Consider the following 24,223-nt stretch of genomic DNA (forward strand, 5'->3'; position numbering starts at 1 on the left):
CAGAAGACCTTTCACCCAAAAAAAGATACTTGGCCCATGGCCCACTGCGGGCCTTCAGAAGAGAGCACTGCTTGCTCTGAAAAAGTTTTTACAGGACACCAACATTTTGGGAAATTATTAAGTTTCAGATGGGGCTCCTAATACGCTAAATGAGTACCATAAATGTTGTTCAGGGTTCAAAATTGATTTATGTGGTGATCGCAACTTTTACGCAATATGTATAATTCTGTTCTGTACTTACAGTGTATTACATGTGTTGTGTGTTTTGGCTATTCAAAATATTTGACTTCATATAAGTGTACGTGTACTGAACTCATGCACAAAACTTTACGATTCGTTTACTGTTGGACTGTATATTCTTTATTCATCCAGTGTTCTACTGAGCGTCATATTTTGTGTCACTATTCTCCCTTTTTGTGCAAATTTGTTTCCATTGCCAAGTGACAAGGAGTAGCCGGTGCCACCCATAAAGGCGCCGACCTCTCCTAATATTCATATCAATAAAAAAGAAGTATCACAACTCTTTTTTACCCCGCACAAGTGTCGACTGGAACCACTTTCCTGTTTTCATCGTTCAAATCGCAGATACGTCTTCATTGAAAAGAGCAGTCTACGACGCTATCGCTTAATGTTTTTTTTTCTTGATACCATTGTCTGCATATTACTCCGCTTTGTTACCTACCACTCATTTCTGTAGTGCCTTCTAACTTGAAAGTATGTATAAAAATAAATAAATAAATAAATGTTATTTCTGTAAACTGAACTTTATACACTTCCTTTACATTTCTTCTGTGTGTGTGTGTGTGTGTGTGTGTTCTTTCCATGTTAAAAAGAGAAGTTTATGCCACTTTAAAGTCAAAGAGGACTCTACAATTGGGTGTTCTAAAAATGTTAGTCGCATAACGAGATCGGGCGGTATTTTCTCGTGTTTGGTCGTTTCGTCTGTGGTGTGTGGGCTTTTCTGTTTTCTCTTTTCAGATTATGGACGCTGTTGGAGCAGTGCTTTTTTAAAGACAAACAGCTTCAAAAACGACATCACGACCAACAAGATCGGTGACGCAACATATGCGCTTCAGCGACACGTCACGTTTCGAGCTTACTCTGGCGCAAGTACGTGCAATACTCAAGCACACGCACAACGTGAGAGAACAAGGTGACGAGGTGGAAAATCGTTGTGTCCATTCTTTCGTTGCACTTTGTAATAGGCAAACTAAAAGGAGAGATTGACTTTTTCGCCCTGACATCTGTTCTCTCACATTCACGCTTAACAACAGTAGACTTTGCGCTGTTTATGCTCTCCTGTACGAGATAACTAGGAAGTTTTACACGTGTCGACGCACATTTATGAGCTTAGTTCGGTTTTATACGTGTCGACGCACACATTTATAAGCTTATATATATATAGTTCGAATTTATTTGCGATGAAAGTGCAATGGAAACAAGCACTCTTCTATCTTGCGTTGCTGGCGACACTGGTCAAAGGTAAGCCAGCGTTATTTATTTTAATGTTTCTTTGAGGCGAATAAGGTCTGGAAATGGAATATTGCCGCGTTAATTGTGGTCAGAGTTTATACTTACGTAGGCCGTTATTACTGCAAAGCTGTATATGGCTAGTTTCCGGCGGATCGATGTCCGTAGACCAAATACCGTGGGCCGATCCGGAAGGTAGTGCAATACCAGTAGACGCGCGGAGGAGGTGGAGCAAGCTTCAAGCACCCCGCCAACTTGCAAGAATAAGTTTAATATCTTGGGTCCAAGTACAACCTCTATCAGATATTAAGCTGATAAGAAGATACACTTTGACGCGCGTCGGCCATGTCTACATTCGTACCACCCTCTCTTTGTCGGCATTCTAAGCGCTTGCGTATTTCCTTCCCTTCCGCTCTCTCGTGGTGGCGGCCCCGTCGAAACGTTACGCGGGTCTAGTTGCCTCTGGCTCCTCGGGGCGGCGGTCCCGTCATCCACGCGAATGCATATAAAAATCACGGTAAATGCTTCCGTACCATTGTTCGAAATTCTGTGTGATCTTCGTGTCGTATGCTAAACACCTTCGCTGGTCATTCACCTTCACAGAGTGGGATGGCTCATTTTTTTTTCTCCAATTAGGACATGAGCGAAATGAATAAACAATTAGTCGACTTATTTAAATAGCATTCGCGTTTATCAAAACAGTAAAACCTAGACAAAAACAAATATGCAGATCCAGCGTCCTTGTTGAAATTTTTGTGAAGCGAAGCCTTAGTCAAGCGGTTAACTAAATGCTCTACAGCTACCGGCGATGCACACAATTTTATTTACTTTCATGCTCTGCAACTTGTAATTTCATGCGCAGTGTATGTTGAACCACCACAAAGGTCACACAGCTTTATTGTCATGCAATTTTTAGATTTATGCACTGCATCGATCATAAGCTGCGCCAAAATGTTTGCTCCAAATCAGCGGATACACAGTGTGAGACGTGTGATGTATGATGATTGTTCAGGGAGGAATGGCGATGACAGGTGCATACGCAGAAAAGTACGACACGTGTCAAGCAACACTTAGGGATTCTGTACCTCTTGTGTCCCAGTGGGACATACCCATTCTGGAAGACTGGCCCGGAACGGGCACCCAACGAGTGGCACATACTGAGTGGCTAAATCAAAGAATCAGCTAAACATATGTCATCATTCTAATAACAGATCGGTGTATTCATAGTAAAATATTTTTGCGCGCACAATTGACAAGGACACAGTGAAGGGGGGACACACGAGCGCTCGCGTGTCCCCCCTTCACTGTGTCCTTGTCAATTGTGCGCGCAAAAATATTTTACTATGAATTCGTACCAACTCGCCCAGCTATCAGTTCTGCTGCAGATTGGTGTACTTCAGGGACACCTGTGAGCCGACATTACTACGAGTTCAGGTTTTATGAAGGAAGTTTTTTTTTTTTCGCAGAACAGAAGTGTGCATTCCTGGTCAGCATACAAAGGTTATACAAGCAGTTTCAGTGGTACTTTCATAACTTTTGCATATATATCCCCAAATATATCTGCCGAAGTAGCGACCTAACGAAAAGCCAGGCAGCCACGCCAAATCCTAGAAGCTAGAGCAATAAAGATTCCCTTTGAAATAGATTTTATATTGTAGGGAACCTGGAGATGATTTCAAGTTATCGCAACGACTCAATTGTCAATGAACATTATGCCACAAAATCTTTCATCCCATTTTAAATTTGTTCTCAAAGACCATCTGCATAGTGTAAGCGTATTTGCACCCCGTAAGATGTTCTTTGTTTAAGTTTGCCAACAGGGCATAGCAACTTGGCTTGGCAACTGAAAGGAGTAATTTGGGGTTTAAGCGTGGTGGGTAGAAGTTTTGGACAAAACGAATTTTGTGTGTGGACCAAGAACTTTATGTGACTCTACATGCACATTGTTCGAAGTGTAGTCACGGCAGTGTGGCCAAGAACAGTGGCAGTTAGCAATTACTGCATTGTCTCTCTTCTTCAGGACCTCTGCGACCAGAAAAGCTGTGATCTAAGCTGATCTATGACCTAAAAGGCATAACCTAGTTGAAAAGTGCGAGTTTCTGCGCTACAGGAACAGGTCTCCACATGAGCACGCGGTGTGCCAACGTCAAAGCGTATACAGTGCTCGACCATGCAGCGTTGCTCAAACTTTATGGAAATTGTCAAGTAATTCTTACCAGGAAAGCATGTGCCGACGGACTGCTACTGCGTAAATTTCAGCGGCAGCCGTTTAATTTGCTACTTAAGTGTATGAAGTTTATTTTGTATTCTATTGTAATTTTGACTGGATAACATATAATCATCGTAGTGTATCAAAACTGAAGAGTCCAAAGAAGATTGGGTGATTTCAACTGCGTGATGTTAAAGTGGAAAAGGAATGTTAAAAGTTTCTTCCACAAAACTGCATGCCACGTGCAACTGTAATGTGGACAATGCCACGTGAAGATAGGCTCATGGTGCGAGTGTTTATTGCACAACCCATGGTAGACACTCCCGTTAAGAAGCCTCAATGACACCATCAATGATTATTAGGATCTGCCATACCGGTGATGAGAAATGTCAACAATTCGGCAGCTCACAGACCCTAGCGTTAAGACAATACCAGAAACTGCACAGAACACCAGAGCATGCCGCGTATTTCATTCAATGGTGCAAATAACCACGCGTCGCTGTTTTAAAATAGTCAAATTTCAATATATTTGCAAATAGTGAAGTATTTGGTTCGCGTAAAAGGAACAAAATTTTCGTGCCTTCCAAGTTCCACTTATCGCTTACCTACTCTAAATAATTTACCGCATCAGCTTTATGACCGTATAAATGATATATTTAAAGAGACCGTTTGGATTGCACAATACCACTGATAATATATGTTGTAAATTGTAACATTCCTTCAAATATTCTAAAGGTTTGTTTATTCTTAACTGCTCGCTTAGTGATGCAACCTTTTTTTTTACAAACCAATCGTGGTCATCGGACAGCCGTTTATTCAGAAAGCAAGACGAAGAAACTCGGAAAATGTAGTTTCAGTAAGCGTAGAGGTACAAGCAGATAAATCTTGTTATAAAGTGCGTTTTGAGTGCAGATTATCATTTTGTTCAACTACTTCAGTGTTCAGCTTACGGAAGCACAAAGTTCTAATCATATAGTTGTCCATCAAACATTGCTTTGTTCACTTTTCTTGTGAGGAAGATGATAGTTTGTTTCTTGGCAATGCTATGGACATATACTTTATAGACACGTAATCATGAAGCAACAGGTATTTGTCTTGAAAATTTATCCGAAACGTCGCATGGGACATCATCTGCGATAAACAGGCTAATAAATACTATGGTGTAAGATAAAAAATATAGTATACACTTCAACTAAGCGTGTTCTATGTTTTTGTGGACCTTGCGCTGCTACACTATAGAAACATGTTCGTGTAGAACTTAATTTTTATTGCTTTCCTTTCAGTACCATATTTAAGGAATAAGGATTCCGTGTCATCTTTATAAAATTTTAATGAAAACTTTGTGGCATTATGCGACTGCATGCAGAACGTTTCGGTGAAGCACATATGAGTTAAAATTAAATTTTGCTAAATACTGCAGCTGCTGGTTATGGCTATCCCAAAAATTTGAAAAGTTATATCAAGCAAAAACAACTTGATAAACAAGGCCAACCAAAGCTCACAGATAGCGTGTTACAAAGAACAATGTCGAAACATTCAGTGTGAAATTAACAAATCAGCATAAAAATTTCATTACGTTGATGTCACTGACTTGAACTAAATTGGTCCATATCATAGATGACAACTCTCTACGGACTCACGGTATGTATACATTTCGTACCAACCAGAAAGGAAACGATATAATCTGCACGCTTGAACTTTCCGCAAAACATTTACCGACACTGAAAATAAATGCGAAGACTCCAAATAACAAGGAAGCTACGGTGACTTTCAATGTACACGCAACAGTACAAATATTTTATTCGATCCTAATAGCTGATCACGTTTGATTTCAGGTCGTATGTATGCTCAATCAATTGTCTATCCAACTTTCTTGGAAGCAAGATCTAATAATGGAACTAAAGTGGTTCAACTCAATGACCAAATTACCCTGAATCTTGTACCAACTGACGTTTTTTCTAATACTTTTGTGCTTTCGACCGCAACAAATCTAAATCTTCAACACAAAGAAGTAAGTTCGCGTTAGAGAAAACGTACATAAAAAGCTACAAAGAGAACATGTATCGTCTTGATATTATTGTCAGATTGATATAACAAGAATTCGGAAAGCAATATATCACGATGGAACTTCCATGGCGGCGATTTCTATGCAAGATGTGGAAGGAACCATTGAAATGGTAATTTTATTACTTGTTTTTTTTTCTTTATATCCTGCAAACGTGCATAGTGTAAGAAACATGTCACTTTAGAAAATACGCAAGGTATTCCCCGATTAACTTGTGCTATAATGCTCATATCAAGCACCTTTCTTATATCTAAAGCTGTCCGTCAAGTCTGCTACATGTAAATAGTAAGTGTTATGTGGGAGCAATAAACATAACTTCAAGAACACATTTTTGACCTTGCCAAAAAAAATTTTCATTACAAGACAAATGTAGATCTCGTACGATTCTCACTCACAAAATGATTGCGTATATGCTATATGACTCTCTAAATCTAAGCACGTGAGGCAACTTTTTCGTTTTTCCTTGACTAGTTTTCTCCATTCTTTCGGTTTAAAAGATGAGAAAACGTGCAAAGAAACGACAGGAAACAAAAGAGCGTCGGTCGTTGTTCACTTTTGCTTTTTTTACATGTTCTTGCGCCTTTTCAAGAAATATGAACCATCTGGCCCAGTAATATATATTTTCCCGTACGCAAGGCGTTGCTCTCAATATGAGTTCCAACACCCGTCAATTCCTTGAATAATAATAATGACACAAGTGCCATTTTTATTGTAAGCAGGATGCTATCAGTAATCAGAACGGTGGTGAGCAATTTCTTGGTGTGGACGCTGCCATGCTACCATAATAATAGCACATTATAAAGTTATCTATACGATTGTACTGTTTCTCATTCCCAAGGTGGACTATAAAGCCAAATAGGATAAAGATCTAACGAAGCTTTTTTTTTTCATTTGCGCCTTTGCACCTGACAAACCATGTCTGCTACTTTAAACTATTTCCGAAAGAGCGATGTAACTCCGTGGCCTTTTGTGTAGAATATAAATCAGAGAGCAGCCACGAATAAAGTAACGCTTCTACAGGTAGCGCGTCCACAAATAAAATCTTTGTGTTGACTTTTTGCAGACAGGAATGATAGGCGACAGACTACGCATAGAACCGCTGCCATCTTCGAAACGGACACTAAATGGTGTACTGCCTCATCGTTTATTTCAAGCGAGGAATATCGTGGCCCGAGATGACGTTGAAGGTCGGTGTGTGATGTTATTGCTAACAGACAGCGAACGCCCTATCTAACAGATTTCATACGCGTGTGCCATTTCAGTGTCCGAAACAGTAAATGTCACAAGTGAGTACACGTCTCGTCCACCCCAAACTTGCGCTGTTGCAAAAGTGGAACGTGATCAGAAGCCTTGGCACAAATTTCTTCCAAATTCTGTATCATGTGTGGTTGCGATGCAATTATGTTTTTTAAAACATCTCCAACAAAGAATCAAACCCGCTGCTACTTTGTTCGGTCCTTTAAGAGCCGCGATTTGAATCGGCCACGTCTTCAAATCGAACAACTGCTGCTCGGGATAGCTTAGGCTCTTTTAAATTAATGTGCATTGAAAATGAATGACAGACGGAGTTAATTCAAGCATGTCGGTATACTTTCCACGCTGAACCGCGAAACGGCGGGCACAGTCAGAAAACTATCGTATAAGTGTGCTTAGCGTTTCCAGGACTATCTCAAGATTATTCGGTTAGGCGTCATCATTAGTCGAGTCAGCCTTGTGTTCGGTTCCAAAAATATCTTTATATTCCTGCTGTGTGTCGCTGCTTTTATGGCTGTAAGTAATAAGTCTGTTCAGTAACTGCTGCAGCCAGCCTCTTAAGCTTTACAATATTTCGACTTCAGTCATATATTCATGCATGTCAAATCATTCCACTCCCCAAATAAATTAAGGTGGTACTTTCCTTTTCGTACATTACATTATATACCAGAGTGCAGAGAATTATCCCCAAAAACAAAGAAACCTTTATTTTCCCTCGAAGGAACATTTCATAAGTTATACCGAAGGGAGTAAAGCTGTGCTTTTCCGCACTGCTGGCTTTAGATCAGAATGAGCATACATCACTATTTATGCACAAACAGGTGCTTTAAAAAAGCTATTGCATGCCTGGATTTCTCAGAAAAATTGAGACTCTTCTTTACTTATCATACATCAGCAATTAGAAAAGGAGGCAAATAAAACACACCATTTCAATTCTTTTTCTGCAGGAAGCACGAAGGGGAAACGTTTTCAACGATATTCCAACTACGCCGTTGTGGAAATTTACATTATAATCGACGTATTATTCTCAACACGCTTTCCCAAAGATGCCGACGCAATCAACTACTTGGCCGTGACTGTAGCTTCAGTACGCTCTTTTTTATAGTTAGGTCATGTTTCAGAACAGTGGCATCTATCCCGACTATGTATTTCGCATATCATTTTCCATCGTATGTTCCAAAAATGCGGCTAACACAAACATAAAGCACAATATCGTTGAATAGAATAGTAAAAAAATGGTTGTTACGTCAGTTCTATATTTTATTGCTGCGGGAGGCACCATTTAATGTTGACGAAAAACTTGTTTCCAATTACTTCGCTCCGAACCTTTACAAAGATGTAAAACTGCATTTAGCTGTAGTTATCCACTCGTATCGATACTGCTAAGGCGATAAAGAGAAACCAAATCATTTCACAGTGGTAAGGCATTCTTCAAATAATTACCAGAGAAGAAAATGACGGCAAATCTTGCTTTTTGTATTGTTGGACCGAAGCCACAGTACCGGTACGTCAGTGTGATGTAATAAATTTCAGCGCATCGTTTTAATTTCGGTTATTTTGCAGCACAAGAAGATCGCAAAACTTGCCTGGCACAGTCGATCACTTGCTTTGAGTAAGAATAAAATGTAATATCCTCATTGATCGATGAACAATAAGCCAGAACAGAGAGGGTACTGCGAAAAACCATGACGTCATGGGGAGCTGGTCGGCTAACTTCAATTCGGCATCGCAACTTGTCTGCTTCTTTTTTTCCCCTTTCCTGAACCTTTTCACTTGCTAAGTCTGCAGTCACGGTAAGAGTGCTCTCTTTGACATTTACCGAATAGTAGTTTGCTAATGGCACGTTCTTTAATATTCCCCTTCAGTGTAATTTAACCTGTCGTCAAAGCAATCCTCTAAAAATTTTGTTTTCACGCAGGTCAACCTTAGATACAGATCAGTGAGCAACATCCAAATCAAATTTAGACTCGTCGGAATGCTCCGTCTCTCACGCGAGGTGAGCACGTTATAACAACCACCTGAGTGATGCAAGTCGAAAGAGGTATCGTGGTTTGTTCCAGCTTGAAGACGGTTTTGTAATGATGGACGGAGATTACATGGACGGTCAAGCCACTCTACTGAGACTGGTGATGTTCTGTTACAAGATGGGGCTGCATAACGCTGATATCAGATATTTCGTCACAGGGTGGGTTAAAGCCTCGTGTTCTACACGAGGATTTTATATTAGTTTTGAAATTGCCTCCAAACACACACGACAATCCATGAGAAGTGGTACTTCGTCTCTCCTAACACTTCCTGTGGCATAAAAGCAACATGTATTTTTCACTTTTCTTTTTGCTAAAGCCGCGACATCGCTGGAATGTACAAGGGAAGGATGAACCCTATCATGGGAGGTAAGTTGCGTGGCCAGCAATTATCGTTCTCGTGATAAAAAAAATCAATTACAATACTCCCTAATGCGAAATTTGAGCGCAGCTCTATACGTGTTTTCATTTCGCGGTATACTGAGACATCGCACCGATCCCACACCGACTGGCAAAGCCGCGACGCGTAGCGCTATATATAGACAGGCCACGCAGTTACCACTTCCCGGCAACTGAAGCTTACGCAACCGTAATCTTTACCGGGAAACGCTTGCAGCGAACGCTACGCGCGAAGGTGAGCTTTCTGATTTTTTTTCCGCTGCCGCTGCCGCGGATGCGCGGACGTGAGCGCTGTCTGGTGGTGCTTCAAGGTGGTTTCTTCCGCTTTCACCCTCGCGCCCTCTTCGCTGTCGCAGTCTTCTGCTTTTCTCCTCATCCTTTCGCCGTACTTTTCTCCGCTTTCCGCCTCGTGCTTTCACTATAGCCTCCTCCGCTTTCCTCCCCGCGCTCTTACGCCGTCTTTCATTCCCCGCTGCGCTCTTCGTTCGCTCGGTTACGCCGAGGAAGGACAAGGCACGCCGATGCTCAACACAGGAAGAGCTGCGCTCTAAAATATGTTTTATGATTCTGTAAAGTTTTGTTAGCTAATATCTCAATGCGGTAAAAACAAACTTCGGTAACATCCAGGTTTTGCCTACGTTGGAGGACTCTGTTCCCTTGACGGTGTAGCTCTTGGGGAAGACAAACCAGGCCTATACGCAGGCGTGGATATTATGGCTCACGAGCTGGCCCACTCGTAAGTTCGTCTTCTGTATCGAAGTAATACAACAAAAGTAAAAAAGTGAGTGTGATGTCACCAGTTCTCAACTTAGGGGGCAGATATGTTTTATTTGTTTGAAGCGGCCATTTATGTTTTTCTGTCTGCATTTCGCAAGACCTACTGATGGAAAACTACATGCGCAAAAATACACACTAGAGATACATGCTGCTTCAAGAAAAAAAAAAACATTTGTTCTCCAAAGGGAACCGTACAATACCATAGTAGAATGAAAGCAGACACTGTGACCACAATGCACACGCAATCACCGAGCGACATTAAAAAAAATAAAATGAAATAGAGAAAGAAAGACATGTATCCTAAGGCATAAATACATGTCATATTCAATTATAAACACCTTTTGGGCAGTCTGAACCCATATACCGGCAGTACGAATGACCCTTCCGAGATGTATCGCATGCAGTTTGCAACGGCGAGACAGTGATGCGACCCAATCCACATTGATCGCAGCCCTGCCACAGTATCTTTCGTCATCGCGCGCCTCACTGCCAAGCATGCGCCACCCCAATCTCTTGCCCCACTCAACCGTACACTCCACTATCACCGCAGAGCGGAATGAAACTAGGTGCGCGTGACCTTTGTGTTTATTTATAGGGATCAAAACTTGTTTCATTCGATTACGTAGCCTATATAAAAAAACAGTTGCGCACAATTGCGCTCAAAAAATTGGAGGACGCTTAAGCTTCGCCTTTAAGAGTGGAACGCGACAGCGTTCTCGTCGACCCGCCAAGGGGTGTAAGACAATGGGCTACGGCGCAGCGACTACGCGCCCCACATCGGACGCGGTGAGCGTCGAGCAACGCAGCGTTCGGCGCGACAACGAAATGTGCGCCTGAGCAAGCGACGCACGCCTGAGCCTTAGAAACAGCTCGTTTCTAAGGCAACACCGCGTTCACTAGAGGCGCTTTTGTACCGCTTTGAAGCATGGAACTCGTGGCTCAGTGTATAAAGAAAAAAAAAAACTCGTGGCTCAGTGGTAACGTCTCCGTCTCACACTCCGGAGACCGTGGTTCGATTCCCACCCAGCCCATCTTGCAAGTTGTTTTTTATTCATGAAGTGCCTGCTGGGATTTATCGCTCACGGCCAACGCCGCCGACACCGACGCCGACGACACCGGCTTTTCTGCGACACGAGCTCCTTAACGCTGTCGCGTTAAAACATCGAACTATATCCCAGTGCAAACGAAACCACTGCAAGTTTCTGTAGCCTCCACAGCGTTGACTTCTATGTATGGAACGGAGTTTGTGCAGGCCTGAGGCTCGCTGAAGCAGTACGGAGGCTTCACGTGAAATATACGTTTCTATATGCTCGTGGTTTATTTACTGAATGGCTTGTGCTGGTTGTAATGGCCCTGAAGTTGCTGGTTCAAACATTACCCGTGTGGCACCATGCAAATGACATTAAATCTTAAGACATTAGGAAGTTAATGCCATTTTCTGTGCCCGTGTGGCATGGGTAGCTATGACAGCTTTGTTCCAGATAACCTATGAGCTACTGCTATGTACCTCTAAGGTTCCAAGTGCCCTCAGCTATTTCTGCTGTAGTTAGTGGAGGGCGGCTGTACGCCATTTGCCGAAGGATAGCTTCCCTTTCGTACAGTTCATGGCTTTAAAAAAAAGGTAGTCCGTCGTGCAGAGAATGGAAAATCCAGCTTTAGAGTAATTGCAAATATTATTAGGCAAGTATACTTGACGTGGCATGAGATATTCAAGCGTTCTAATTCAAGTTCCTGCCCTTGAAAAAGCAAAGTGCTGTAATGCAAAATATGTTTCTTTTTTATCGAACACTATGGTTAACACTTATCTGTAAACCAGTTGGTTTAATTCTACAGTGCCTAAAGTGACAGCAGTGAAGGAAACGCACGCCCATACGAGCACAGACCAAAAGTTCGGAGTCATTTGCCTTTGCCTAATCGTCAATATTTATTTATTTATTTATTTATTTATTTATTTATTTTCACACTAGAGCCCTTTGGCAGGGCTGCCGCAGGATTAGTACATGGTACAAATAAACACTTTCAAAGCAAGAAAGCATGCAATATAAAGAAATGCACTTTGAAGTACAAATAAATGAATATAAGTGAACAACGACGAGTAAATAAAGAAACAGTGCTGTAAAAAACAAACATGCTAGAAAATAATGTGGTTCAAGGTACACAGAAGAAAAAAAGAAATCAGTCTACGGCATTCGATAAATCCTTTACCTGTTTGCTTCAGATTGGGTTGTGTTCACGATGGTGAAGGCCCAAGAAGAGAAATACCTGGACACGAGGGTTCCCTAATGCCGGAGTGTGCTGCCTACCTAGGCTACCTAATGAGCTACAGCAGAAACAATGACAAAAAGCATTACCAGTTTTCCCCCTGCTGTCAAGCACAGATCAAGCTTTTTTTGGGGTAAGTGTTAGTTTCTTTCGTTTTCCTTCACTTCCTTTTGATTTCATGAATGAAGTAGACACTCTTGCTAGCGAGACACGCAGACAATCACATTTATGTCATCTTGTTTCAAGGAGGTATAAAATTGAGGCTCTTGCGCAAAGCACAACTGTCATCAGGTGCCCCAGGAATGAAAGCGTGTCTGTGTCTTGCACTTGCATTACTATAAAGTTTGCTCGCTGCAACGGCTCTCTGGTAAATGCATTCTTCAGCTTAGTACAACTGAGGTCTAGGGTTTGATTTCCCGGTGTGACTTCCCAATTCTGGTGGAAATTAATAAAATAAAAGATATCTCAAATAAGTAGAATATATCATCAAACGTTAGATATCCCCGCATGGTCCTATATGAACCGGCATTGTTTACACTACAATATACTTCACACCACAACTCACACAATGAAGATATTTTCTGTCTATCTCACCGAAAAGACCGGCAAGTTTGTTGCTATAGCCTTTCTTTATTTTTGCTTCAAATGCAACATTTTCATTCAAATCAGTGTACTTGTTGCCTAATATGAGCATTTCTGTGTACTGGTGACTTCAATGCAGGTTAGTGTCGGACGAATGCATTCAGGAGACGTTCCAAGTAACCCAAATCATACCAAAGAGAGGATTTCTACCGGGACACTGGCTTAGCCCACACAGATACTGCATTATGAAGCAACCCAAGTTAAGAATAGCTCCAGCGACTGCGGTGAGCAACTGCTGCTTCTACTGCATTTTCTGTGCCAAATAGCCTATACTTTAATAACAAAGCTCATAATGTACTCATTAGTCAATTTCTTCCTACAGCTGATGGCCAACAAGAACTGCAAGCTGTCATGCCAATACCTTGCTGGTAGTTACACGAAAACAGTTGAGTACGACGCTTTGGACGGAATGCGTTGTGAACAGGGCATGGTAATACATTTTGTCTGCACTTCTTTTTTTATTCTGCAAGCGTTTCTTGTTGTGTTTAGTTTGATAACTGCCAATTGGTAGTTAGGCTACATTACTGCCGGCTACACTAAGATACACCTAAGTTCCCCATATACCACGTGCACACATACTGCAAACACACAGACATAAAAAGTTACAAAAACAGACACAAATGTAAACAAGAGAAAGAAAAGTAATCAGAAGCAGCCCATATGCACCTGGCATTAAGTAAAAAAAAATCTTGTCCACTGTGCAATAAAGAACAGTACTATAAAACATAAATGCCATGGTTCAAATAGTCCTGAAATCTCAAGTCTTCGGAAAGCATGCCATATCAAAAATTCTAATAGAGATTCGCATTAGTCCAACATGTTGCATGAGTCTCATCAGTGCTGTATTGTTCTTGCAGAAATTTCTACTAATGTACTAGGTTTTGCATTAGTCTTGGTGTGGTGCATATTAGAATGAATACTTGCCAGTTGGACATTCTTTTAATATAGACCACTGTGGCAAGCGGAGACTGCGAAGTTTATATATAGCTGTACAGGAAAAACATTGTCTGACAGTAGGTGAAAGAATTAGGAGGCTTATCAGCAAGTATACAACCAGTATAGTAAGCAAATGGCAACAAAGAACGCTAAATGCAAAGTCAGAGAGGCTGAGACAATCTCATGGGTGGCGGCAATAGAAAAGAAGCCTGCTACAAGTAACTACCAAAGAGGAAAGAATTAAATTAGGAAAGAAACAGTTTATAACAAATAACGCCAAATGCAAAGTCAGCGAGGCCGAGATAATCTCATGGGTGGCAGCAATAGAAAAGAAGCCTGTTATGAGTAACTACCTAAAAGAAAAGAACGAAATGAGGTGAGAAACAGTTTATGATAACTCAAAGCGAAGCTCCTTACTTTTTGAAATGAGATCAGCCTGTCTTAGAACATGCAGTTATAAAGCGAGGTGCACCAGGGAAGAAGCATGTGCTTGCTGTGGTAGAGCTAGGGAAATGATGGAGCGTGTTTTATTACAATGTGAACATGTCTGCCCAGCTGTCGGTTTAGGCTCCTTTGGCCTCCTTGCAGCCCTTGGGTTCAGAGATAGCAGGGGGGAAGTAAACATGACCGCAATAGCGATTAGTAAGAGGCGAGTGGAGGTTTGGTAGTAGAGTAGGGAGACCACAAAAAATAGAGGTGTACAAAAACAAAGTTCACCGTGGTTCAGAAAGTTTGATGATGGAAATTCTTTGTGCATGTGTGTTGTCTTTTTTTTTGTTGTTGTTGTTGTTGTTGTTGTTTTTCAAAGAGAAAAGTATGCCATTAGGGCTCAACGGTAATGAAAGGTCAGTGGGACGCCTCGCATTGAGCCCTCACAAGAAGACTGCAAATGAAGTTGTGCAGGGTGATATGATCTACGTGTCATCGCGTTCAGACCATAACTACTAAGTTGGTACGCTATCTTGTTGGACTAACACCTACAGTGAATATTTCATTCCAAAGATGCAAAGAACAGAACCACCTTCCCGCTTCCATTTCCACCATCACTAACATCAACAGCTTCAAGACTGCTATTCATGAAGCCTTTTGCTAACATGTTTTCTTTACTTACAACTATATCTTTTTTTTGTTCACTGTGCAAACATTTCTTACTTACCACTCCTTCCTGTAATGTCCTCAGGCCTTGGAACTATGCTAATAAAATAAATAAATATGGCCTGGACAAGTTTGGAAGAAAGAATGAAGAATACAAAAGAATGTAAACGGGTTTCGAGAGCATTCACGTATTTGTACAGGAAAAACATTGACTCACAGTTGAGGAAAAGAACTGAAAGCTTACCAGCAAGCATGCGACCTGCATATTAAGCAACATAGCAACGAAGAACGTCAAACACAAAGTCAGGGAGGCTGAGACAATTTCATTGGTGGTGGCAATGGAAAAGAAACCTGGACCGCGATTTTGTAGCGATGTCTTTTCCCGATGCCAATGCCTTTCGGCGCTTTTTGCATTTAAGAGTGGCCGCGTTCGATAATCCGCCCGCGACGGAGTGTCTCTTGGCCACTCACGAACGCAAAAAGCGCCAAAAGGCATTAGCATCAGAAAAGCCATCACTACCAAATCGTGGCCCTGCTATGAGTAACTACCAAAGAGGGAGAAAATTCAGCAATGATTACTATACCCCCTAATGTGGAATTTGAGCACAGCTATATGCGTTTTGATTGTGCGATATATTGACTGGCACAGACAATCTGTCCCGTGCTGTGCGTTGCAAATGGAGCGAGGTGTGGCGTGTCTGCCTTGGTAATCAGGAGATCGCGAGAGGCAGTGCATAGGTAATGGGTGAGCGTGATTCACAGCAGCAGCCGTAGACAGATGTCCGCTTGTGCAGCACTTTGTTTCTATATATGACATCAGTGGCGTCATCGGGGAACAAACTGCACATGTTACTCTGGCACCATCTCGTAGCCATCGTTGCCACAGAGCCCGTTTTTCTTGGCACTATGCTTTTCTTCTCACGCTTTTGTCATACCCTTCTCCTCTGCTTTTCTTCTCACGCTCTTCACATGCTCGCTCTTTCATCCATCACTGTGCTCGTTTGCTCGGTTACAAAGAATGTCGATGCTGACCCTCGCCGTAGGAATGGGCATCTAACAGCTGCAGTCTACAACAAAATCAGGAAAGAAACAATTTATGATTACTCAAAGGGAAACTTCTTATTTTTCAAAGCGAGATCAGGATGCCTTAGAGTGCGTAGTTATGAAGCGAGGTACACCAACGAAGAAAAAGCATATTCTTCCTGCAGTAAAACAAGGGAAACAATGGAACATGTTTTAGTACTATGTGAATGTATCTACCCAGATGTCGGTTTATGCTCCTCTGGCCTCCTAGAAGCCCTTGGGTTCAGGGATAGCAGGCGGAAAGTAAACATGTCCACAATTGAGATTAGTAAGAGGCAATTGGAGACTTGGTGGCAGATAATTAGGGGTACCTGGTACACCGGCTTAGCGGCTGTGGTGTTGTGCTGCTAAGCACAAGGTCGCAGGATAAGATCTTGGCTGTGGCAGCCGCATTTCAATGGGGGCGAAATACAAAAACACTTGTGCCCCATGCACAATCAAGTCCCTTCTTTCTTATATGGTATGCCTCGCGTATCTCCCTCTTTTTCTTCTTTCTATCACGTATGTGGCTCCTATCCACTATGGGGGATTGGTCAAGAAATGGATGGATTATTCTAATTTATAATGCATAAGTTTCTAAATATCTATGGACTTAACGCTATATAACGTAGGATTATCTGTTAAGATAAAATCAATAAAGTCAGATCAAATTAATAATAGTAACTTAAAAGTACACAAGAAGGAAAATACAGAATTTAGCAGGACGTTCACTCAGCTATCCTGACACCAACGCAAAACCTTTACTTCTTTCAGGAAGGGCTTACACGTGTACGCCGAGCCGTGGATAGGAAGGTGCCATTTGTGTCATTCTCATTTGACAATTCATGTTCACGCAAGCATAAACTCACACACCTTCCGGTTTGGACTATGTAACTTTGCCACAAGAAAGAGCTTTCCGATAGACTACCACAATACTGCAATCTATACGTACGTAGGAATTGGTACGCTTTTTTGCACCCTTGCAACCTATTTCTACTTCCTATACATGAACGTACTCCTTCCCATCCACTGTTCGGTGCGCATGTGTAAGCCACTCCTGAAAGAAGTAAAGATTTTGTGCCAGTGCTGCAATAGCGGAACGGGGAAGATACGCGAGGCATACCATATAAGAAGGGACTTGACTGTGTAAGTGATACCTCAGTTTATCTGCACAACAATGAGAGGGGGTTCATTGTAGAGCGTAGTGCGTGTTGCCTGAACAGAAATTAAGTTATTTTTGGTGCCATAGGTCTTGCCGCACACATGCAGTTGTGTATTTGTGGGTTGTACTTATATGTGGACTAGGTAGAATAAAAGTTAGTTACAAGGCTAAACCGGACCTTGTGTCATGCTCTCTCTGTGGTCTTTAGTTTGCGCAGTTCATTTCATGTTAAATCGGGACTCTTGGGAATTAGGACCTACATGGTCGGATGACCCTAGAGGCATTGCTCTGTTCGTGGAAGCATTTAGTGACGACTTTATCACCACCGGCGCTTGCCACCCGCTCTCCGCTCTGCACTATCTCATGCTATCTGCCCACTCGGTGGCTAGAACTTACCACCCAACTGTCCTGTGGTGGGGGCCTATTTCCCATAAGCCTTGTTTATATTTTTCATCACTATTTCAAGATTGTCAAATGCCACTCAGTTTCAGTCTTTTTCCTTCTTCCACAGAAAAAAAATTCACCTACCATTACGATACTCCCTAATGCGAAATTTGAGCGCAGCTGTATATGTGTTTTTATTTCGTGATATACAGTAAAACCTTGTTAGTTTTAAAAGTAGTAAAGTCAAATCACCGACTCAGCTGCCATTGAACATAATCCACATAAACCGTACCAGCTTATTGCATACATATTGGTTTCCACTTTTCGTCGCGCAGTCACGGCAGTGCGTCATCCCCATCGGGCCCGTCGCTACTAGATACTGCTAGTCATCGCTACTAGATATAATCTAGTAACGTTGCTAGTAACTTTGATCGGGCCACCTGTCAGAACAAGCCTCAGAGATCTGAACAACGGCCTCCAGGTGCCCTGTGCATTTGCACATGAAGCCACATCCACATCATTTTGGCATCGTGCGAACTAGGACTCTCGTCATGCCGAAGCTCGGATAAAAAAACACCAGGTGCTCGTCCTAGAAGAAAAATTGGGCATTGTTCGTGCTATCAAACGCGGCACGAAGTCGGCGATTGCATGCGACAGGGATTTACTATCGACTATGGTGTGTAGCATTTAGAATGCGAAGTTGCTCGGCAGAGCTGCTGTGACCACAAGACGATGTCACCTACGAGGTTCAAGTTTTTGTAATTGTTGCGTCTGTTGCCGAAGTGTCACCTAACGACAGTGATGAGGACGATACAGAAAGCAACAGCACATGCACTTTGAGCTTGACAGTGGCAAAAACTGCGCCTTATGTCAGCCTCATTAATGCAGTCATTGCGACAAGAACAGCGCCCCGCAACAAAAAAGGCGCCCCGCGACTTCTGCTGCCCTACCGTGCCTGTGGACAGAGAATATACAATGCAAACGAGGAATCTGCCATGCGCGTGTTTGCCAAGAGAGGGCTGGCTGAAAAGCTGACTCGCAGATTCAGTAAGCTTGAGGCCACCATCATCACTGCTAGGCCACCACAGCATCAAACGAAAATGACAGGCTTTTGTCACATGAAGTGAATAAATACTGCATGTTTTTGCCCTTTCATTTGACAGGTAAGTGGGCAATCTCATGCTATTTTGGTTAGGCAGTACTACCGTTTAGTATGTACTTTTTCCAAGCTCCAGCCAAGTACCATTTAACGAGGTTTCACTGTATTGGCTAGTACAGACAATACAGGACTGAGCCCGGTTGGTAGCCAACCGGGCTCAGTCCTAGTTAACTTCCCTGCCTTCCATTTATCATTTGCTCTCTCTCTCTCTCTCTCGCTGTCTTGTGTGACACATTGCAAACGAAGTGAATTGTGGCGTGACTGTCCCACTAATCGTGACGTGTGGGCACAATTCACAGCAGCCGCCGCAGATAGACCTCCACTCATGCAACACTTTGTTTCCATACAGACAATGCGCGCAACTGGTAAACTGGTAACTGGATTTACCAGTGCAAGTCGCTGGTAAATCCGTTAGACAGCATACCAGTAAGCTATCGCAGGAGACGAAAGATCTGATCAAGAAACGCCAATGTATGAAAGCCTCTAACCCTACAAATAAAATAGAACTGGCAGAACTTTCGAAGTTAATCAACAAACGTAAGACAGCTAACATAAGGAAGTATAATATGGATAGAATTGAACATGCTCTCAGGAACGGAGGAAGTCTAAAAGCAGTGAAGAAACTAGGAATTGGCAAGAATCAGATGTATGCGTTAAGAGACAAAGCCGGCAATATAATTACTAATATGGATGAGATAGCTCAAGTGTCTGAGAAGTTCTATACAGATTTATACAGTACCAGTGGCACCCACGACGATAATGGAAGAGAGAATAGTCTAGAGGAATTCGAAATCCCAAAGGCAACGCCGGAAGAAGTAAAGAAAGCCTTGGGAGCTATGCAAAGGGGGAAGGCAGCTGGGGAGGATCAGGTAACAGCAGATTTGTTGAAGGGTGGTGGGCAGATTGTTCTAGAGAAACTGGCCACCCTGTATACGGAATGCCTCATGACTTCGAGCATACCGGAATCTTGGAAAAACGCTAACATAATCCTAATCCATAAGAAAGAGGACGCCAAAGATTGGAAAAATTATAGACCGATCAGCTTACTGTCCATTGCCTACAAAGTATTTACTAAGGTAATTGCAAATAGAATCATGAACATCTTAGACTTCTGTCAACCAAAGGACCAGGCAGGATTCCGCAAAGGCTACTTAACAATAGACCATATTCACACTATCAATCAGGTGATAGAAAAATGTGCGGAATATAACCAACCTTTATATATAGCTTTCATTGATTACGAGAAAGCGTTTGATTCAGTCGAAACCTCAGCAGTCATGCGGGCATTACGGAATCAAGGTGTAGACGAGCCGTATGTAAAAATACTGAAAGATATCTATAGCGGCTCCACAGCCACCGTAGTCCTCCATAAAGAAAGCAACAAAATCCCAATAAAGAAAGGCGTCAGGCAGGGAGATACGATCTCTCCAATGCTATTCACAGCGTGTTTACAGGAGGTATTCAGAGACCTGGAGTGGGAAGAATTGTGGATAAGAGTTAATGGAGAATACCTTAGTAACTTGAGATTCACTGATGATATTGCCTTGCTTAGTAACTCAGGGGACCAACTGCAATGCATGCTCACTGACCTGGAGAGACAAAGCCAAAGGGTGGGTCTAAAAATTAATCTGCAAAAAAGAAATGTTTAACAGACTCGGAAGAGAACAGCAGTTTACGATAGGTATGAGGCACTGGAAGTGGTAAGGGAATACATCCACTTAGGACAGGTAGTGACTGCGGATCCGGATCATGAGACTGAAATAATCAGAAGAATAAGAATAGGCTGGGGTGCGCTTGGCAGGCATTTTCAGATCATGAACAGCAGGTTGCCATTATCCCTCAAGAGAAAAGCTTATACCCCCCCAGCTGTGTCTTACCAGTATTCACATACGGGGCAGAAACCTGGAGGCTTACGAAAAAGGTTCTACTTAAATTTAGGACGACGCAACGGGCTATGGAAAAAAGAATGGTAGGTGTAACGTTAAGGGATAAGAAAAGAGCAGACTGGGTGAGGGAACAAATGCGAGTTAATGATACCTTAGTTGAAATCAAGAAAAAGAAATGGGGCATGGGCAGGACACATAATGAGGAGGGAAGATAACCGATGATCATTAAGAGTTACGGAATGGATTCCTCGGGAAGGGAAGCGTAGCAGAGGGCGGCAGAAAGTTAGGTGGGCGGATGGGTGGATGATGGGTGCTGCTGCTGCCGCCCTTACGACGCCAGTGCTTTGACAGCAAGCGTCCGCGCTCAGTGAGTGAAATGTGCTTGTTTGCCTGTGCGCGCATGACACTGTGCTTGTTAATTTAGTCAGTAAGAGAATGTATACGAGTCTATATGGCTGATAAAGATATTGTCATTACTTCATATATTCATATAGCTGTCTACTAATTTGCTATCACAATCGGTGCTTCATCTTTTAGGCAAGAACTGCTACTTTCTTTGTTTCGCTCCTTCAATGCTCAGATACTTTCTGGCCTTTAAGGCTAAGTACGAAACTGAAGCATGCGCACGACACTGAGCTCGAAATGTTTCTGCTATTTTGCTTGCAAATCATGACGCGTGAAATATAAGCATCTTGAAGGGGCAGCGCATAATGGCAAATACAGAAGGCAGGAACACACAGGACAGTTCCTGCCTTCTGTATTCGTCATAGTGCGCTGCCCCTTCAAGATGTTCAACCAGTACCAACTCACCCAAATGTCGATCCTTCTACATGAAATATAAAAATATTCCACTATAGCACGCCATCTTACAAGACATAATTTTCTCATTATGGACATTTTATTCTTTGTTCTTTCACTGTTTTTACTTGCTGATCCAAGTTTTGGTACATTAGAAAGTCATAAAAGCCTGAATAATTTGTTGAACATTGTGCATTCATGGGTCATTTAGTATAATAAAGGCAATCTACTATTTATACACCTAAAGAATATACTAAATATGTGAAATTGAGTTTTTGGATCTGGTCAGGTCAGAAAACTCTGGAAGCTTGCAATTCTGTTGCTGAAGTGTTCCCTCAATCCTTAAGATTTAATATTTTAGTTGACCACTACAGCTTATCAAACACATTTTTATTTCACTGACGGAACATTAAATAATTAATTTTGCCTAGATGCAAGTATATCTTGCGTCATGGCATAAATCAACCGTTGCATAATCGTCACGGCAATATGCACAAGCTGGCAGTGGTTTATGCTGATTTAGGCTCTACAATTTCCATTTTATTTTCTCTTTTTCTTTGCAGTGGTGCGAGAAGGGTGTATGTCTTTGAAGATGAAGGAACACCATTCATTCAATACTCTCACTTTTAACAATAAAATGTTCTATTCAGAATTAGTGAATGAGTCCTTCCGCCCTCCCACACTTCACTTCGGCTTCTTGGATCACTTTTCTTATTCATCAATAACACTGTCTTGCTGACAGTTTTGTTCAGTAGGCAAAACAATGAACAACAGACAGAACAAATACGAGCACGCCATGCTTCGGTTGCAATCAATGTGAAGCGAAGCCTTAGTGAGGTATAATGTTAATGCATACAATTTTGCTTACTTTCATCCTATGCAACATATAATGCCATTCAATTCTTGTTTATCCAAACCTGCAGGCCCCGCCTCTGAGAGTCAGTTATGGCGCTGTACTTATCCCTTCTCTCTCCAAAGAAGCAAAGAAAGCTTGCTTTCTTTGCTTATGGACATACAAAGACAGGATGAGTGCTGAGCATACCACTGGACCAAAACATGCGGACTTGATCAACCTGCCCGTGCTGGTTATCGCAGAACGTCTTGACTAAACCTTTATCACAAGTTCTTCTCTTTCTTTCTATTTTTTTAATTCACTACCGCCTAACAAAAATCTCATCAAATTCGTCCATGTATACTGCACCACCAACCCGAATGCTGTCATCCATCTACGCGTCCATATTATATTATATTATTAATAGATAATATAATAACGCTCTAACATTCTTTTCTATGCTTACTGCGCATGACTGTAATTACCTTCCCAGCCATACTGCTACAATCACCAACCCTGCTGGCTTCAAATCTATCATCAAAGAAATCAGGTGTATCAGCAATAAATCATGCAATGTCTGTATACATTGCTGTGTTTATCATTATTGTTCTTGCTTTGATTGTACTCACCTCTCATGCAATTTCTCTCAATAACGGGGACCTTGAGGTATTATATATACATAAAAGGCTAATAAATGAAAGGAAGCTCCCTTTGAATTCCTCCCCGCAATTTGGCGTGTTGTCATCTTTATTGGCGGCTTTGCTGAGTAGGAATCCTAAGCATGGGGAAACGATCACTTTTGGGAGGTTTCACATGACTCGGCACACAGGGTATCTGGAGTTGTGGCAAGCTCACTCCCTTTGCACAGTGCTGGGTACTCTTTCGGCCATCTGTTTCTACGCGTCTGGTGCCAAGCCACGCGAATCTCATAGCAACACTAAAAGTAACAGCTCAAGATTCAATTCTTTGAGGTCACACAGCAACAAGGCTAAGTAAGGTGATGTTGTTCATAATATATAAACAAGATTACTGTGCCCATGTCTTCTTGATGTCCTTGTTTGTGGCAGCTGCCATAACCAAAACAGAAGGAAAGCCAGTGATAATTGCGATCATGACCTATCACCTCATGGGTACCAATCGGTTCATAGAAATAAGTATCACAGTGAATTACTCAGTGTGCTTTGACGCTCATATTTTAATTTTATTTTATTTTTACTTAATTCTTTAGGATTTAGTGTGGTTTAGCTTCCACTAACGAAGAAAAGTGACAATTCGAGAATGTCCTGTCAGGACTGCTCTAACAAGACTATTTTAAATTAAATTCTGGGATTTTACGTGCCAAAACCACAATCTGATTGTGAGGCAAGCCGTAAGGGGGGACTTCGGATCGATTTTCACCACCTGGGGTTCTTTAGCGTGCATCCAATGCACAGTACAGGAGTGTTATTGCATTCCACCCCCATCGAAATGTGGCCTAGGCCGAACTTGCAACCTCGTGCTCTAAAGGGCAATGCCATAAACAAATTTCTCTTAGAGAGGAGAGTCAAAAGTGAGGCACATCACTTTTTTGAGTGAGGCATCCCCTGGGGTGCTGTATTAAACAGTATCAAATTCTGCCATATTTCTGATGCGTGGAATCGAGGAAAGGAGGACGAAGTCAAAGTTTAGTTGCAGCAAAGTGAAAAGGCTGGCAAAGGCAATGATGGTGAATTAATAGCTTCCATGAGTTATTCTGTTAAAAGGACCCTGAAACGATTTTGTACAAACATACAAAGTTGTTAGGATAGGTCCATCTGATCATTAAGTG

At 42.0% G+C, this 24,223-nt stretch overlaps 1 protein-coding gene and 1 pseudogene across 5 annotated transcripts; one reads left to right on the forward strand and one right to left on the reverse strand.

The window, feature by feature from the left end:
* The first annotated feature begins 1,298 nt into the window (after positions 1-1,298).
* On the forward strand, positions 1,299-22,909 carry LOC142563998 (venom metalloproteinase antarease TserMP_A-like). 5 transcript variants are annotated; one of them, XM_075674788.1, is made up of 14 exons: positions 1,301-1,482; positions 5,515-5,690; positions 5,764-5,856; positions 6,808-6,931; positions 7,007-7,030; positions 7,946-8,085; positions 8,917-8,994; positions 9,059-9,183; positions 9,342-9,391; positions 10,049-10,157; positions 12,417-12,593; positions 13,182-13,326; positions 13,425-13,532; positions 22,508-22,905. In XM_075674788.1, exons 1-14 carry the CDS (start codon positions 1,422-1,424, stop codon positions 22,691-22,693), a joined length of 1,596 nt encoding a protein of 531 aa, XP_075530903.1. In that variant the 5' UTR covers positions 1,301-1,421; the 3' UTR covers positions 22,694-22,905. The 5 variants fall into 5 exon arrangements, with proteins under 5 accessions (XP_075530905.1, XP_075530907.1, XP_075530903.1 ...); XM_075674789.1 differs by lacking the exon at positions 22,508-22,905 and adding an exon at positions 16,970-17,105 and having other exon boundaries at positions 1,302-1,482; XM_075674791.1 differs by lacking the exon at positions 22,508-22,905 and adding an exon at positions 22,148-22,262 and having other exon boundaries at positions 1,304-1,482.
* On the reverse strand, positions 1,644-1,817 carry LOC142565084 (U2 spliceosomal RNA; annotated as a pseudogene).
* Positions 22,910-24,223: the final 1,314 nt, after the last annotated feature.

Source organism: Dermacentor variabilis, chromosome 11 (genome assembly GCF_050947875.1).
Source record: "Dermacentor variabilis isolate Ectoservices chromosome 11, ASM5094787v1, whole genome shotgun sequence".
NCBI classification, from domain to species: domain Eukaryota; kingdom Metazoa; phylum Arthropoda; class Arachnida; order Ixodida; family Ixodidae; genus Dermacentor; species Dermacentor variabilis.

What these genes read in the sequence shown, in the direction of transcription:
- LOC142563998 (XM_075674788.1), top strand. Translation starts at nt 1,422, where the DNA reads ATGAAAGTGCAATGGAAACAAGCACTCTTCTATCTTGCGTTGCTGGCG. An exon ending in GCTGGCGACACTGGTCAAAG is followed by an intron (nt 1,483 to 5,514) that starts GTAAGCCAGCGT and finishes GTTTGATTTCAG; the next exon opens with GTCGTATGTATGCTCAATCA. An exon ending in GCTCACGAGCTGGCCCACTC is followed by an intron (nt 10,158 to 12,416) that starts GTAAGTTCGTCT and finishes TGTTTGCTTCAG; the next exon opens with ATTGGGTTGTGTTCACGATG.